The sequence below is a fragment of the Crocuta crocuta genome, unplaced genomic scaffold, assembly GCF_008692635.1.
Source record: "Crocuta crocuta isolate KB4526 unplaced genomic scaffold, BGI_CrCroc_1.0 scaffold85, whole genome shotgun sequence".
Taxonomy (NCBI): Eukaryota; Metazoa; Chordata; class Mammalia; order Carnivora; family Hyaenidae; genus Crocuta; species Crocuta crocuta.
Window position 1 is genome coordinate 885,437 of NW_027530620.1, and position 14,477 is coordinate 899,913.

The 14,477-nt window shown below is 37.5% G+C and overlaps 1 protein-coding gene across 6 annotated transcripts in view; it reads right to left on the minus strand.

Moving 5' to 3' along the window:
• The window catches only part of MYSM1 (Myb like, SWIRM and MPN domains 1), a 37,975-nt gene extending 23,850 nt beyond the window's left edge, over window positions 1-14,125 (minus strand). For 4 of the 6 annotated variants that reach the window (XM_077768068.1, XM_077768065.1, XM_077768071.1 and 1 more), the window contains exons 1-7: window positions 14,018-14,125; window positions 9,631-9,706; window positions 8,038-8,108; window positions 5,919-5,996; window positions 5,803-5,826; window positions 4,640-4,718; window positions 1,400-1,498 (exon numbers count right to left, since the gene is read on the minus strand). In XM_077768068.1, coding sequence (XP_077624194.1) covers window positions 1,400-1,498; window positions 4,640-4,718; window positions 5,803-5,826; window positions 5,919-5,996; window positions 8,038-8,108; window positions 9,631-9,706; window positions 14,018-14,100 — 510 coding nt within the window. In that variant the 5' untranslated portion in view covers window positions 14,101-14,125. Of the gene's footprint in view, window positions 1-1,399; window positions 1,499-4,639; window positions 5,182-5,802; window positions 5,827-5,918; window positions 5,997-8,037; window positions 8,109-9,630; window positions 9,707-14,017 lie in introns of those variants that run through there. The other 2 variants (XM_077768069.1, XM_077768072.1) reach the window with 2 other exon arrangements.
• Between the last annotated feature and the right edge of the window lie 352 nt (window positions 14,126-14,477).

The window sequence follows — 14,477 nt, forward strand, 5'->3', positions numbered from 1 at the left end:
CAATGGCTTATTACTTAGAATGTCAGATACCTCCACTGATCTTTTTTTTATCATGCTAAAGAGCTCATTATTTAAAGGCATCTATGTCACGTATCTTTATTTAGTAAATTGAAGGTAATCACAGAGTAATAGAAACAACTATTTTTCAAAGGTTCATTTAATATAGTTCCAACATTATATAGTTTATAATTGAAGGCATGAAATTATCTTACATATCTGCTGTTATAGACATAAATATCTCCTCAGGGAAAAGAAAATGATTGTCAATGAATACAAATGATATGAAATAAAATCTTTACATAAACAGTTTCTGAAAAATCCTGTACATGATGACATTCCCAAGGACGACAGCTCCTAAAAGAGCTTACTTATTGATCCTATATCACACTAGAATCCCAGGAGTCAGTAGTCGAGCTTAACTGGCTTACTATGTAAAGAACAAATGCATAGGAGGAGGAAGAAGAGAGTGGACATATAGCCTGGGATAGCTTTTAACAACTTTGCTATTACTCCAAATCTCCAGTTTTTACCTTAAAATTCAGATAAAATTTTGTATAATACTTCATAACATATTAATGTCTCTTTTAGCATCCTTTCACCCCAAATCTTTCAGTAAGAGTAACACTACAAGATGTTCTCCATGTTTGAGTCTGAGAAGCATGAGAGTACAAATAACCAAGTTAATCTTTATTCTCTTCCATAATACCTTAACCATGGTGGGCTGCCCTGTAAATGCTTTTGTTTGGTTAAAGAGGGAGCACATGACTGATGTGTAACAAAACCATTCCATTGCTTACTTCCTATGCTCAAATGACACTCAGATAAATCTTGTGTACAGGGTAAAACCTATTATTTGCATTAAAAGAAAACAGGAAATTTCATTTAAGACCCTTTCGAATTCTATCTAATTGTGTTCCCAGAACTCAAGCAGAGGACATATTAAAATTTTCTAAATATCACAACGACACAGTAAAATATAGCATAGATCACTTGAAAGAGTAAGGCACTAGACCATAACACTACAACTTACTGAAGTTTTCAGATAATTTGTCATAAAAATTATAAAAGTTTCACTGCTATTAAACAGATTTTGGCGTCATGTTAGCATTTACGGCTCCTAAATTCTAATCACTCTTAAAAGCTACAATGCAGCAAAATCTTTAAAAAGAAATTTTCCAGGAAACAACGACCTCAGATAGCAATACTCCAGAAACTGAAGATATGCTTTCAGATCTTCAAAGATAAACATGCGTTAAGTACTTTATGAATATAAAATACTTGTATTACAAAAACTTTGGACATTGACTTTAACGCCTCAATTAAAGAACTACTTTAAAATTTGCTTACTAATTTTTACTGCAAATATTATTACTGACTAGGATATCTTTAGCCTGCTTACCTTATTTTTAAAGTACTGCCTGGCATAACTCTTAACTTGTAAAACAGTGCGACTTCCAATTAGCTTTGCAATTTTGGTCCACCTTCGGCCAAATTTAGCCTAAGTTATCAAAATGGAAAAGAAATTGATTTTGATTAACTTGATAATATTCCAAGCAACCATCGCATTAAACCAAAAACACCTAAAAGAACAACCCATTTTTATTTATTTTCTAAGGCACACAATCAAGTCTGATATATAGCTAAGACTCTTAAAATCATTGGAATCTAGACCTGAAAACTGACCAAAATGATGGAGAAATTAGTTTTTACCACTACTGAAATGAAGATGCACCATTTATGTATTCCTAACAATATGTATTCATATTGCACATTAGGAGGTTCCCAATCTAAAAAAATGCCTCAAAAAAGGCAGGTTACGTTTCCCATTTACAGAATCAACCGATTATGTTCTAACACTGATTTCAAAATACCTTTTGTTTTTTACCCGGATCCATGTGTTAACAGTACCCATTACCTGTCCCATAGTTCTTTCACTCTACACAGTACTGCAATAAACGGACTTACAAGAACGAATCACACATGACAGGACCTGCAACCAACAGCTCCCTGTAGCCCTGTCCCGTGAAAGGCTGTGTGCCTGATGACAGTGAAACTGTGGTGGGGAAGAAATGAGACCCAGAGGGAGATCTGGAGTTTTCTGAAGATAGAAAGGAATGTAATATAATTTTTTAAAACTAGATTTGGTGTTCTAATTTTTTTAAGTTTATTTATTTACTTTGAGAGACAGACAGTCCAAGCAGGGGAGGGGCAGACAGAGAGGGAGCATCCCAAGCCGGTTCTGCGCTGACGCAGGGCTTAAACTCATGAACCACGTGAGATCATGACACGAGGTGAAACCACAAGTCAGAAGCTTAAAACCAACTGAGCCACTAAGATGCCCCTAGGAATGAAATATAATTTTAAAGCTAAAAGGAATTTTTAAGTGTCAACTCTATTACTTGATACATAAATCTTCACAACAGCTGTACAACTCAGGTAAGCTGATCCCAGGGCCAGATTTACAGGTCAGGTTATGACATGTACAGGTCATGACCTACAGTGGCAAGTCATCTTTAAGATCTGACCCAAATGATAAACTGATTATAGATTTATTTCTGATATTCATGAGAAAATCTGACACACGAACAATTTTTTATAACTGAAAGCACTTTGTGGGCCCTGGTAGCTTGGTCAGTTAAGATTCTGACTCTTGATTTCAGTTCAGGTCATGATCTCAGGTTCATGAATTCGAACCCCACATCAGGCTCTGTGCTGACAGTGCAAAGTGTGCTTAGGATTCTCTTTACCTCTCTCTACGTTCCCCCCACCCCCAAATAAATAAATAAACTTAAAAAAAAAAAACCTCAAAGTACTTCTAAGATAATTCCTACTATCAATTAAGTAATTAACAATTATCTTAAATAATCTTGTTCTTAACTAACACCTAGCTGAGGTCAACTTACTGAAAAATTAGTTATATTTATTGTGGGATGAAGGCAAATGAATAACTTCATAGCATGGAACACTTTTGGACACAGCAAAGATCTGGACAATTAGGACTGTAGGAGCTTAGGCCTTATGAAAAGTGGAGAGGGTGCACTAACAAGGGGAACAAAGAAAAAACTCACCAATTTCAAAATAGGGCAAAGAGACAGCTCTATGCCCCAGAAAGGGAAAGAAAAATCTTCCTTCATCATTCAGTACCACATAATTCCCTTCTCTAAAGCCTGAGAGAATTCAGTGTATAAACAAACTATATCAAGAGATTAAAATACAACCAATAGTTCCATTTAGTTTTGTGGGAAAAAATTCTAAGTTTAAAATATCTTATGTATATAGGTAGACACCTACATATGTATGTAAATAAATATGTATTTGCTTATATAGGGACAAGGTATCTCCGGAAGCATACACAAAGAACAGAGGACAATGGTTACCTCTGGCAAAGAGAACTGGAGGCAGAGATAGAAGCGATAAGGAGACTTAACACCCTATTAACTTTAGATACCCTTTGAATTTTGAGTCATGCAGATGTAGCCCCTGTCATTACCACCAGGGTCAACAGTAATCTAAAAATTCACAACCCATTATTGTGTATACACGTACACACACACACACACACACACACACACACACACACACACACACAGTCTTCAGTAAGGGGCAAAACACCAAAAGCAGTCAGCAATCTTACATAAGTAACTAGTTAATTAAAGTTCAGTTATAAAAATGATAATCATGCAACACAATGAAATACCAATATAAAAATCATCAACAGTACAGGATAAAAAAACCTCAAGATAAAACCTTCAAGATAGTTTATTTATTTATACAAAGATATCACAGAATATATAGATGTCATGGTGATAACTGTAAAAATACAAATACATTTTATTTCCCACCATCTGTAGAAATGTTAACAATGACATTTCAATTTGAATTCATAAATCTCACATAAATATTACATAAATATCCTACATATAAATATATATAATTTCAAAATTAGCATAACATTGGGTGACGTGTACCTTAAAAGAAAAAGATACAACCTACTCTTAATAGTTAGAAAAAAATTTCCAAATATTTTCTTAGAAGTTTCTTTATATTAATAGAATTTTCAGAATTAGAAACTGGCATACATTTTTTTTTCTATTATGTAACTTGTGGACACTTAAATAGATCTCAGTGAAACATTCGTGCAAAAGAAATGTTTCTGTCTTCCACTAGATCCACTAAAAAAATATTCAGACTGTGCGCACAATGCCAAATTATCTGAATAAAAAAGAACTAAGCTGATTATGCAGACAGTTCCAAATAATATGTTTTTTTGTTTTTCTGGTTTCTCCCCCAAGAGAAAACAGCAGATAACTAAATAATTGTTCCTTTTAATCCAGGTAGTTAGTGTCATGTATACAGACAGAGCTCAATTTCTTGGGTTTTATTAATACCAAAAAGGGGGGGAGGGGGAGAGAATGAAAACTATCTACAATACTGACCCAAATCTATTTTAATATTTTAGTAACTTAGGCACGAGTTAAAAGAAATTCTCGCATGGTATTCTACAAACATCACCACTACAGAAAGACTAAAGATGTGATCATTAAAAAGAAATTTCTGGTCTCTATGAATTAACCTTATAATTCTATTAATATTGGCTTCTAGAATTATTTTACTATGAATTAAAAATTGCACTATTTACCAGCCCTTGTTCAAACAGCTCTTTTTCTTCTATCGTCCACTTTACTGAGTAACTGGCTGGTTTTGTAGGAGAGTGTGCCCTGAAGGGAAAAAAAGGAATTGCAAAAAAAAAGTCTGAAATGGAACATTCCATATTTATGCAGCTAAAGGTTACACAGATAGCCATAGGCTAAATTCAATACTGTGTCTAAGAGTAAAAAGAAGAAGAAAAAGAAGGCTGCAGCCTCTACCTGGGGGCAGATTTACCCTGTCTCGTAAACTTCTCTAGCCCAGGATAGGAGCCTCAAAACACATAATCCTTGGGTCTGAGTGAAGATAACACTATAAGACATCAAAGGAAGTCAATGTGATAGCCAACAAACAGGCTTCCTTACACTGGACACAAAGCAGCAGACATTAATACATTTCCAAATCCTGAAAGGTATAGGAGTGTTTAAATAGGCTCCAGAAATATTATCTCTTTGATTCTTCCATGTAAATCTATGTAAATATCGAGCAAGAAGAAATTGTGGCATTATGTTTATTACTTCTGAAATGCAGTTCCTTAAGAAATTAAAAATAAAAAAGTGATGAAGCTCATTAACTTAATTCAAGCAAACTATTAATCTTCATTAACTTCTTTGTTTTTATTCAGCAAAATGCAAAAGCCAAAGTCTGCTCAGTGCTCAAAACCCTGGAAATTTTAAATCTATCCTTATAAGTCTACCCTTTGAAGGACCATTAACGTGAAAGTTTGTAAACAATAACATGAAATTTTCTTCAATTATAGGTAAAGAATATAAAATAGTTAATACTTAATTTTTTAGATAATTTTTGAAGGCCACAAATTCAAATTAAAGTTTTGTTTGAAATGAGTGAAAATTAACTGACAGGGCAATAGAAATCAAGCCAATTCCTAATACATTAGCAGCTTTAAAGTTATTTCCCCACAAGTCCCTAAGAAACCATCTTTTCCATAACCTAATGGAATTGCTTATGTAGGACCATAAAAGAAATTCTGACGTATAAATAACATTATAAAATTATCTTGTGGCATTCCAATATCTGTATAAGAAATTTTGATTTTATATTTTTGTACAACCCAAGGTCAAGAGTTTTTCCACAGGCTATAATTTTTATTTAATTCTCCTATAATTTTAAAATGTAAAACATATAAGTACATACATGATTTTTGCTGTTTTCTGTAGACTGCACCACATGAAAAAGAAAACAAGGGAGCTTATGAGCAAGTTTTTAAAAATATAGTTCATAATTTTAAGAGTATTAAAAATTGATTTTACCTCTTCATGTATTTTTTATCATCATCCTTTTGATCAAGCCAGAAATTTTCTGGAAGTGATTTTTTAGATAAGTAATACCTGTGTTATTATTAAAGAAACTTTTCATTTTTTATTTATTTAAAAAAATTTTTTAATGTTTATTTTTGAAAGACAGGGAGAGACAGAGACAGAGTGCAAGCGGGGGAGGGGCAGAGAGAGAGAGGGAGTCACAGACTCTGAAGGAGGATCCAGGCTCTGAGCCATCAGCACAGAGCCCCATGTGGTGCTCGAACCCACAAACTGCAAGATCATAACCTTAGTCAGACGCTTAACCGCCTAGAGCCACCCAGGTGCCCCAAGAAACTTTTTAAACAAGAATAAAATCATGTGATTTTTATAGTGACTTATATTAAGTAGGCACTCATTATCATGTAAATCACACTTGAACCTGGCTAAATCAATTCTTCTTAAAATCCTTTCAGGTCTGCAAAATTACGATGAAAATATTTATACCTCACAAGGGTGTTATATGGATTACATATTACATGTGAAATCACATAATCACAAAACCTGTGCTACAAAAAAATTAGCTTCTCCTATATTCCCTCTTAGAAGTGGCTAAGAGAAGAAAGTAGACTTAAATGTTTCATTTAAATAATTCTTAAAGCATATGGGAAAATTAATGGATGAATCTGACTGGTTGGCCAGGATTAACTGGGGAGTATGGTTTCATAGTTCTAAAGAAAACAAAATTCAGGGTTGTTCTCTACCTTAATAAAAATAACTTAGGTCAACTCTACTAGGGAGCCTCCCTCTCAAACTTCTTAAAACTGGCCCACTGTAATCCTTTTAGATTAGTCCAAGGTGTTCTTCCCTTGAAAAATACAGACTATGTATCTTGTATGTCAGGAACTATGCTAGGTACTAGGAGCTGAGGACAAAGCTACAAGAAAACATCCCTGTCCTCTGAAAGTTCACAGAGTTTTGACTCTCATTATTTCTGTTTCCCAATCTGGAAGTGAGCCAATGACCACTTAAGTATTCACTAATTGAGAATTGCACTGTCCAATACACTTGGCAATAGCCACATGTAAACAAAGACTGTAAAATATCTCAGTAATGTTTTTCTATTGATTAAATGTTGAAATATTATCTTATATATACTAGATTAAATCAAATATCTTAATAAAATTAATTTCACCTGATCTAAATGTGGCTACTAGAAAATATTAAATGATATATGTGCCTTGCACTATTTTTCTATTGAAAAGCAATGATCTAGGCTATAGCTGTGATGTTGGGGAAGAGAATAAGAAAGTCTAAAAGGAATTAATCTAGGATAATTAAAGCTACATAGACACTCTAAAATCAACATAGCAATAACTTAATAAAGAGAACAGAGAAAGTTCTGGCTTAAGAAGGAAGTAGATATCCATAAAACACAGATGAGAGAGTTAAAAATAAACCACTATTTATTAGACTATCATTAATAATCTTTAAAAATCATAAAATCAGAAATCATTTTGTTCAACCCTTTCATTTTACATATAAGAAAGCAGAGTCCCAAAGAAGTTAAATTGCCATCATCAAATTTAAACGAGGACAAGAAGCTAGTAGTTAAACTGTGGGTAAAGATCTACGGTTATAGATTTTTTCTGAGGGGAAAAAAGTCTTCAACCTGCAGTATTTGTTTTGTGCTTTTTTACCTAGATTCCTCCCACATAACACCTGTAATTTGGTGGCATAAGAACTTTTACATATTCTAGTTCTGTGTCCCTGGGTAAATTACTGTCTCTAGGTTTCAGCTTCTATAACTGAAGATGGAGGCTCGGACTAAATACTCTTGGACATGGTTCTAGCTGACATAAAACAGTCCACAAGTCCTACTCAACATTCAGATATTAAAAGAGTTGGTTGACAACAGAAACCCAAACATACTGAGTCTGAACTGACTCTGTAGTAAAACAGAACCAAAGGAATAAAATGTGACTTTCTGCACAGGTAGGTAACACATTATGTAACTGCAGTCTGGGGCCAAACAAGATCCATCCAGTGGTAACAGAGATCTCTTTTGTAAGTCTTGCATTTATTGGTTTTTAACCCTGAAAGTTTTACTTTCCTCAAAATCATTAAAGGATACTCTTCTTCCAACAACATCTTCTCAATGACAGCTCTGTTCTCTTCACTGATAGTGGTATCCAGAGTCCAAGGCTATTAAAAAAGAATGTATTTTTCTTTTTATTTATGGTTTTTGAAATTATCTTCTATGTTTTGTTAAACAAAATACATGATACAAGGATTACAAATAATAAAGCTACCATTTACTAAGCACAGACATATCTCTGATTCCCTGTGAGGTAGGTGTTATTCCTTCCCTGATGCATTCATAGCCCCGCTAGCGTCTCAAGTGGAACAGCAGAGGGCTGGTACACACAATTGCTGGATTCCAAGGCTCAGGCTCCTACGCATCATGAAGTCACAACAGCTATCATGTATGAGGAGTTATCAGGTAGCAAGCATGTTGCTAGATATTTCACCTATTTCCAAAACTCACTACACTTCTTTTTTCCCTCAAGTCACAATCTCTCCTTAAATGATCATACTCATTTTCAACTCTCAAAAGTTAAAAATTTTCAACTCAGGTCTCTTATTCAGGCTCCATATGGACTGTTATATCTAACTGTCCACTCAAAATGTCCACTCAGATACTTAGCAGCCTTCTCAACATTAACATATTCAAAACTCACTAACACTTACCTTCCCCTGCTTCTCCCGTGTTCCCGATTTTGTACACAGCACCATTAGTCACCTAGTTATTCAACCTTGAAACTTAGGAATCATTCTGGACTTCTCCCTTTTTTCTCAAATCCCCTATCCAACCTACCAAGCAGTTCTATGCCCAAAATATAATTAAAATCTGACACTTGTACCACAACCTCAGGCCATACCGCCACCAACTCTTGCTTAGATTATTGCAAATGTTTCCCTCCTGGTCTGTTTGATGCTACTCTTGCTTCATACAAACACAAAGCTCTGGTCTGCCTCTCCAGCCTCGTCACAGCTGCTACTCCCCCCGTTCCCACTATATTCTAGACACTGGCTTTCAAAAGGAGCCTTTGTGCTGCTATTCCTTCGGCCTAGAATGTTTTTCCTCAACTCTTCATGTATCTACTCCTCTCTGTTACTTGTCAACTTAACTGTCACCTTCTCAGTTTCCCTCAATGACACCTTCATCTAAAATAGGCTCCCTCCCCGTTACTCTCAGCCAGCATCTTAGGTTCTGTATGGTCTATAATTAATTAGCCTACTTATTTATCACCTGACTCCCTTTTTAGAACACAAGCTTCTTGTGAGCAAGATTATACCTCAATTATAGCTGTATCCCTGAACCTGGCCTAGTGGCACACAGTAAGTACTCAATAAATAAGTGCTAAATGAAAAAAATGAGCCTTGCAATGATCTCCATCTTTTAGAAAAAACTGGAGTTCAAAATCTGATAAGTGGTAGCGCAAGGAGATAATACCTAAATCTAGCTGGATCCAAAGCTGTTTCTCAACAGAACATTTTTCAAAGTCAAAAGAAGTAAGACCCAGACGCCCCTCTTTTACTTTTAAAGTAGGAAAAATGTTTCAGAATATTACCCCTACAACTGCTGAGAACCACTAAGTAAAAAAGAGGTACCCGAGCAATGAGTAGTAGCTTAATGCACCTAATATTTTCATAAAATACTTACAATAAGACCATTCTCAGTTCTCCATGATGAATCAAGATAGTGATCTTGTAAAACAGATGTTGTATTTTCATCACTTCTGTAATAATTAAGAAAATGGGTTAAAAAAAAGGGATATTATGCCAGTTAATGAATATAATTTACACAGCACAGTGACTGGTAGGGTATAGACGCTTTGCAAATATTTTGTTCCCTTCTTCCCTTAACAAACAGACTTACCCTGCAGAAATGCCTTCTCTACTTCTTTAACCTGTCATATATACAATGGCTTTAAGTCACCCTATCTCAACCGCTAACCAGCAAGTCTGTTCACCTCTGTTTGCCAAGAGTAAACAACTTCATTGAGAAAACACCCCACTGCAGCAACCACAACATGCTCTATGGCCATGAACTAACACTTCATTGTTCTTCTGATGCACTCGCATATGAATACAGGAATTCAACTTTACAATTAATTCTTTTAGTTATATCTAAGGTATAAGAGCCATCAACACCACCACCCTCAAAATGAAGAAACAAGACAGTAGATCGAAGAACCGAAATAGAAAAAAACTCACAGTAAAGAGAACAGAAAATGTGATGTTTCAGTAACAACTTATATAGTAAAAAAAATTAACCTGGGTTATCTGGGGGCTTTTCTACTTCCATGGGGGGTTAAACTTTGTTCATTCTCACTCCTGTCACCAAACTATTAAAAACTCTCTAAAGTCACATTGTTCACTTCTTATGCAAAAAAGCCAAAGAGTTAAATTTTGGAGGGCCCAATCTAGGATATAATTAAATTTAATATTTGCTTTTTTATGTCTTGAAGTTATAAAGTTTCCTAGAAAATTACCGACTTCTTCCAGACCTAATCTAGTGGTAAGAATTTTGTACCTTAGGATGCAAAACCTATCTACAGGTTTATACTTTTGAATCTTCAACCAGTTCTACAGTAGTTGTAATAAATTGCAGGACTAATGGATTATGTACAATGAACTAACAGCAGTAATTTCTCTCCGCTGTTGATGGCAAAAAGGTTTTAAATCTGGTGTTAACTCTGATTTGGTAGAGGCTGTCAGGAATGCTAAACAAAGGATTCTGAGGCTTGTGTCAGCAGAAGGAAACCTCTGCATAAGGAGGTCTGCCAAGGGGGCAGGAGGTGGGACTAGTATCAAGTCAGGTTTAATGCAGATATCGTTTTACACAGTGTTCCTCAATAAGGATTAGCAACTTCTACACCTCTGGTATATGCATCTGGACACCTACCTGAATTTCCACAGGTAGCATACATTAACATGTTTAAATCTTAGCTGAGAAATTCCACCCAAATCTACTACTCTTGCATTGTTCCCTATCTCAAAACATATCCATTGCCCTAGATGCCCAAGCCAGAAATCTGGGCCTGCCCTTATTTCCTCACAATGTATGCTCAATTTGTTGCCAACCTTGTGGCTTCCTCCCTTTTCAAATCCAGTCCTTCCACTATATTCACGCTGACCTCGAAGGTCCCATAGTTTCAGACCCACTTTTCCTGGGGAAGTGTACAAGATAAAGCTGACACTTTCCCTTAACTTTTTCCACATATCCCCATATGTAAGTTTTACTGTCTCTCACCCAATAAGTATGTTGGTTCTAGGAGAGCAAGGAGTTAGTCTGATAACTGCTATATACCTAGGCCTTGGCATATAAAAGGTGCTCAATCAACCTTTGTTGAATGATTGAATGAACAAGATAGGTGGAGCATGGATCACCCAGATCTGCAGGAGTAAAGGAATGAGGATTTTATCATAAAGCAAATTAGTGGCTGAAGGAATAACATGATCAGATTCGGACGTAAGAAAGACTGATCTAACTTCAGTAAAGAATAGAAGGGGACCAAAGAGACAAATTAAGAGTGATTATATGAATACTGGAGAGGTGACAGTAATTTAGACCTAGGGAACAAGCAGTATAAACAGGAAGAAGTGGGTACACTTGAGAGGATACTTAGAATCAACAGACTCGTAGCAAGTGATAGGACAGAAGTGGTGAAAGCAGAGAGGTAAGGAAAAGGGATAAGTCTAGGTCTGTGCCTTGAATTACTAAGTGGATGGTGCCATTTACTGACCTAGGGAACTTGGAGAGCAGATGGCAGGTGTGGTGGGAAAAGTGTACATGCTGAAATTGAGGTGCTTATGGAACATCCAAAAACAGATCCAGAGAATCAGATAAATGGATCTAAAGCTCAGGAGTGATTTGGGTTGGTGACGGATTTAGGAAACATCAGCATATTTCAAGGTGGAAATTGAAATAGCTGTCATTTTTTTTTTTATGGTCAAAAATGGTTGAACATTGGCAAAATTTTATACGTTCCAATCTACGAGAGAGAAATTTTAAGTCTTGAGAGATGGTATAACCAGGACTGTGTGGTTAGTGTTAGTTCTGTCTTATGACAAAACCCTTTGGAACAATGATTTAAAGGATACGCAGAAGAAAAGGAAGATGAAAATGAAAGGTAGAAATGAAAGGGAAACCAAAGTTTCAATGCTACCTTCTAACTTTGGTAGCCAGTTTAGCAAGTACTTAAAAGTATGTTTTCAATTCATTCTCAAGGGTTCCACAACTGTTGTCATTAGCTGAAACTACATATTTCAAGGGGCACCATTCACACTACATTCCCTAAGATTGGAGCTCCAACCTCAGAGAACACCACTCAGCAGAATATAATGTTAATGACGCTCCTTGGAGTTGGGTAAGGCAATGGCTCTGACCATCAGGAACCAATAACTTTTGTAGTCCTGCTTGCATGAGTCTAAGATGATCAGAGATGTCACTAGCAGACCTAAGGCTCAAGCACACTAGAAAGAGAAAGGAAAGAAAAAGAGAAAGGCAGAAAAATTAAACGTGATCCGAAAAATAAAAAACTTATGGTAAAGGGGTAGAGCCAATGCTGTCAGATATTTTGAATTTCCAAGGCCAACTCACTTTTCTCTGGACTGCAGATAGGCATCCCTGCTCACTTATCACAGAGACTTATTCTGAGAAATAAATTAAATCATCAATGCAAGAGCACCTGGTCAAGATTAACTTGGTCTACACAAATATGAACAAGTTATTTCATATTTAGTTTAATCGTTAAAAGGCTCCCTACTCATCTGCAGAATTTTGCCTAAAGGTTTGGGAGAGAATGACTATATGAATTTAATTATCCCTCACATTGCTTTAGACTTGAGTAGAGTTTTAGACCCACTATCTTAACCCCTCATGGGCAAGGTTGGTACTATTCTCCATAACTTACAGAGGCCCTACTATTAGGTATGACCATATGAAATTGCATTTTTAAAGTCAAAACTGGTCTAATATCGGCAATTCCACATGGTTCATTCAAACTAACAGACTTCTAATGAGGTTGCATTTATAAGCAACATAACTGGCTGAGTTTAGAACATAGGTCTTCTGATTCCTGACCTGTCTAGGCCTCTTCCCCTTCTAAAAGGTGACTGGGGAAGCACATTTTAAAAATAGTATGTATCAATTTCTTACTTGGAAAGCAAGCAGCCAAAAGGCTAGATCTCTCAAGCTGGAGGTTGCTGCTTAAAATCACATTGGCCTGGTCTGCAGGAATCTATATTAAATAAATAGTGACCCCTTCACTAGGTCCACACCAGTACCTTCCACGGGGAGACCGTGGAGAACAAAACATTTACATCGTTTGTACTGTATGCTAAAGGACATCCCATAATTACCTCATTTGATGTTCACAAGAACCGCATGAGGCACATACAACGACTGTCAGTTTACACGTGAGCTGTCTGAAGCTCAGGCAAGTTAGATGCCTGGCCCAAGGCCACACTGCTAGTAACTGGCCAGGCCGGCCAAAGCTGGAGAACCCAAAGCTGTCCAACTCTAAAGTCCCTTCCCGTCCCTTTAAGTCAAACTGCCTCTCGGGAATTTTTTCACAACTAACCCCCCCGGAGGGATGAAACGACACGCCCAAGGTCACACAGCTTCCGGGCGGCGGAATAAGGATTCTAGAGCTCAGGTCCCGCCCAGAGGCCGCCCTTGTTTTAGTTATGGTCCGGAAGGGGGCAAGTGGGCGGATTCTGGCGAGATTCTACGGTGGAGCTACTGGCACAAGGAATCTAACTGCTGCACAGAGTGCAACGTGCTAGGCGAAATCGGCGCCCTCGCAACATCCCGGCAAAAGGTTAAACAGCCATCCGACACTGGCCTCAGGTCCCCGTCCGCGGGGCTCGGGAGGGAGCTCACAGGCGGGACGGGCGCGGCGCCTGCCTGGCCGCTAGGAGACCCTGGCCCAGCGGATGGTCTTCCGTTCCCTGTTCCCTGCCGGACCTGCAGCCTTTCCAGGTTACTCTCCTCGCACCCGCGCTCCTCCCCATCCCAGCGACATTCCATCTCCACGCCTCACCCTGGCTGTGCCGCGGCTGGCACCACGTCCCCTTCGATATCCACATCCGCCTCTTCAGCCGCCATGATGGGACCTAAACCCATCCGTGCTCCCGAGAGATCCCGCGAGAGGTGGAAGGATTGGGGGTGGGGCCTCGTGCGTCACGGGGCGGAGTTGACGCCTCGTCCAGCCCCTTCCGCGCAGGGCGGCGGGGCCTCCAGAAAAAAGGGGGTTATAGCGGTGTGCGTTTTGGTTCTTCGGCCGTGTTAAGGCCTTGGGAAGCAGCTGAGGCCTGGGCTTTGAAGAGATTGTGCTGTCGGACAAATTCTTGGCTCCTCACTTCTCTCATTGGTAAAATGGAAATAATAGTAAATATCTATCTAGAGTGCTGAAAAGGTCAAACCAGACCTGCATTGAACAATGAAAGGCGACAACGGAAGACCCCTACCTGCTGGTTTTCTTTCTTTCTTTCTTTCTTTCT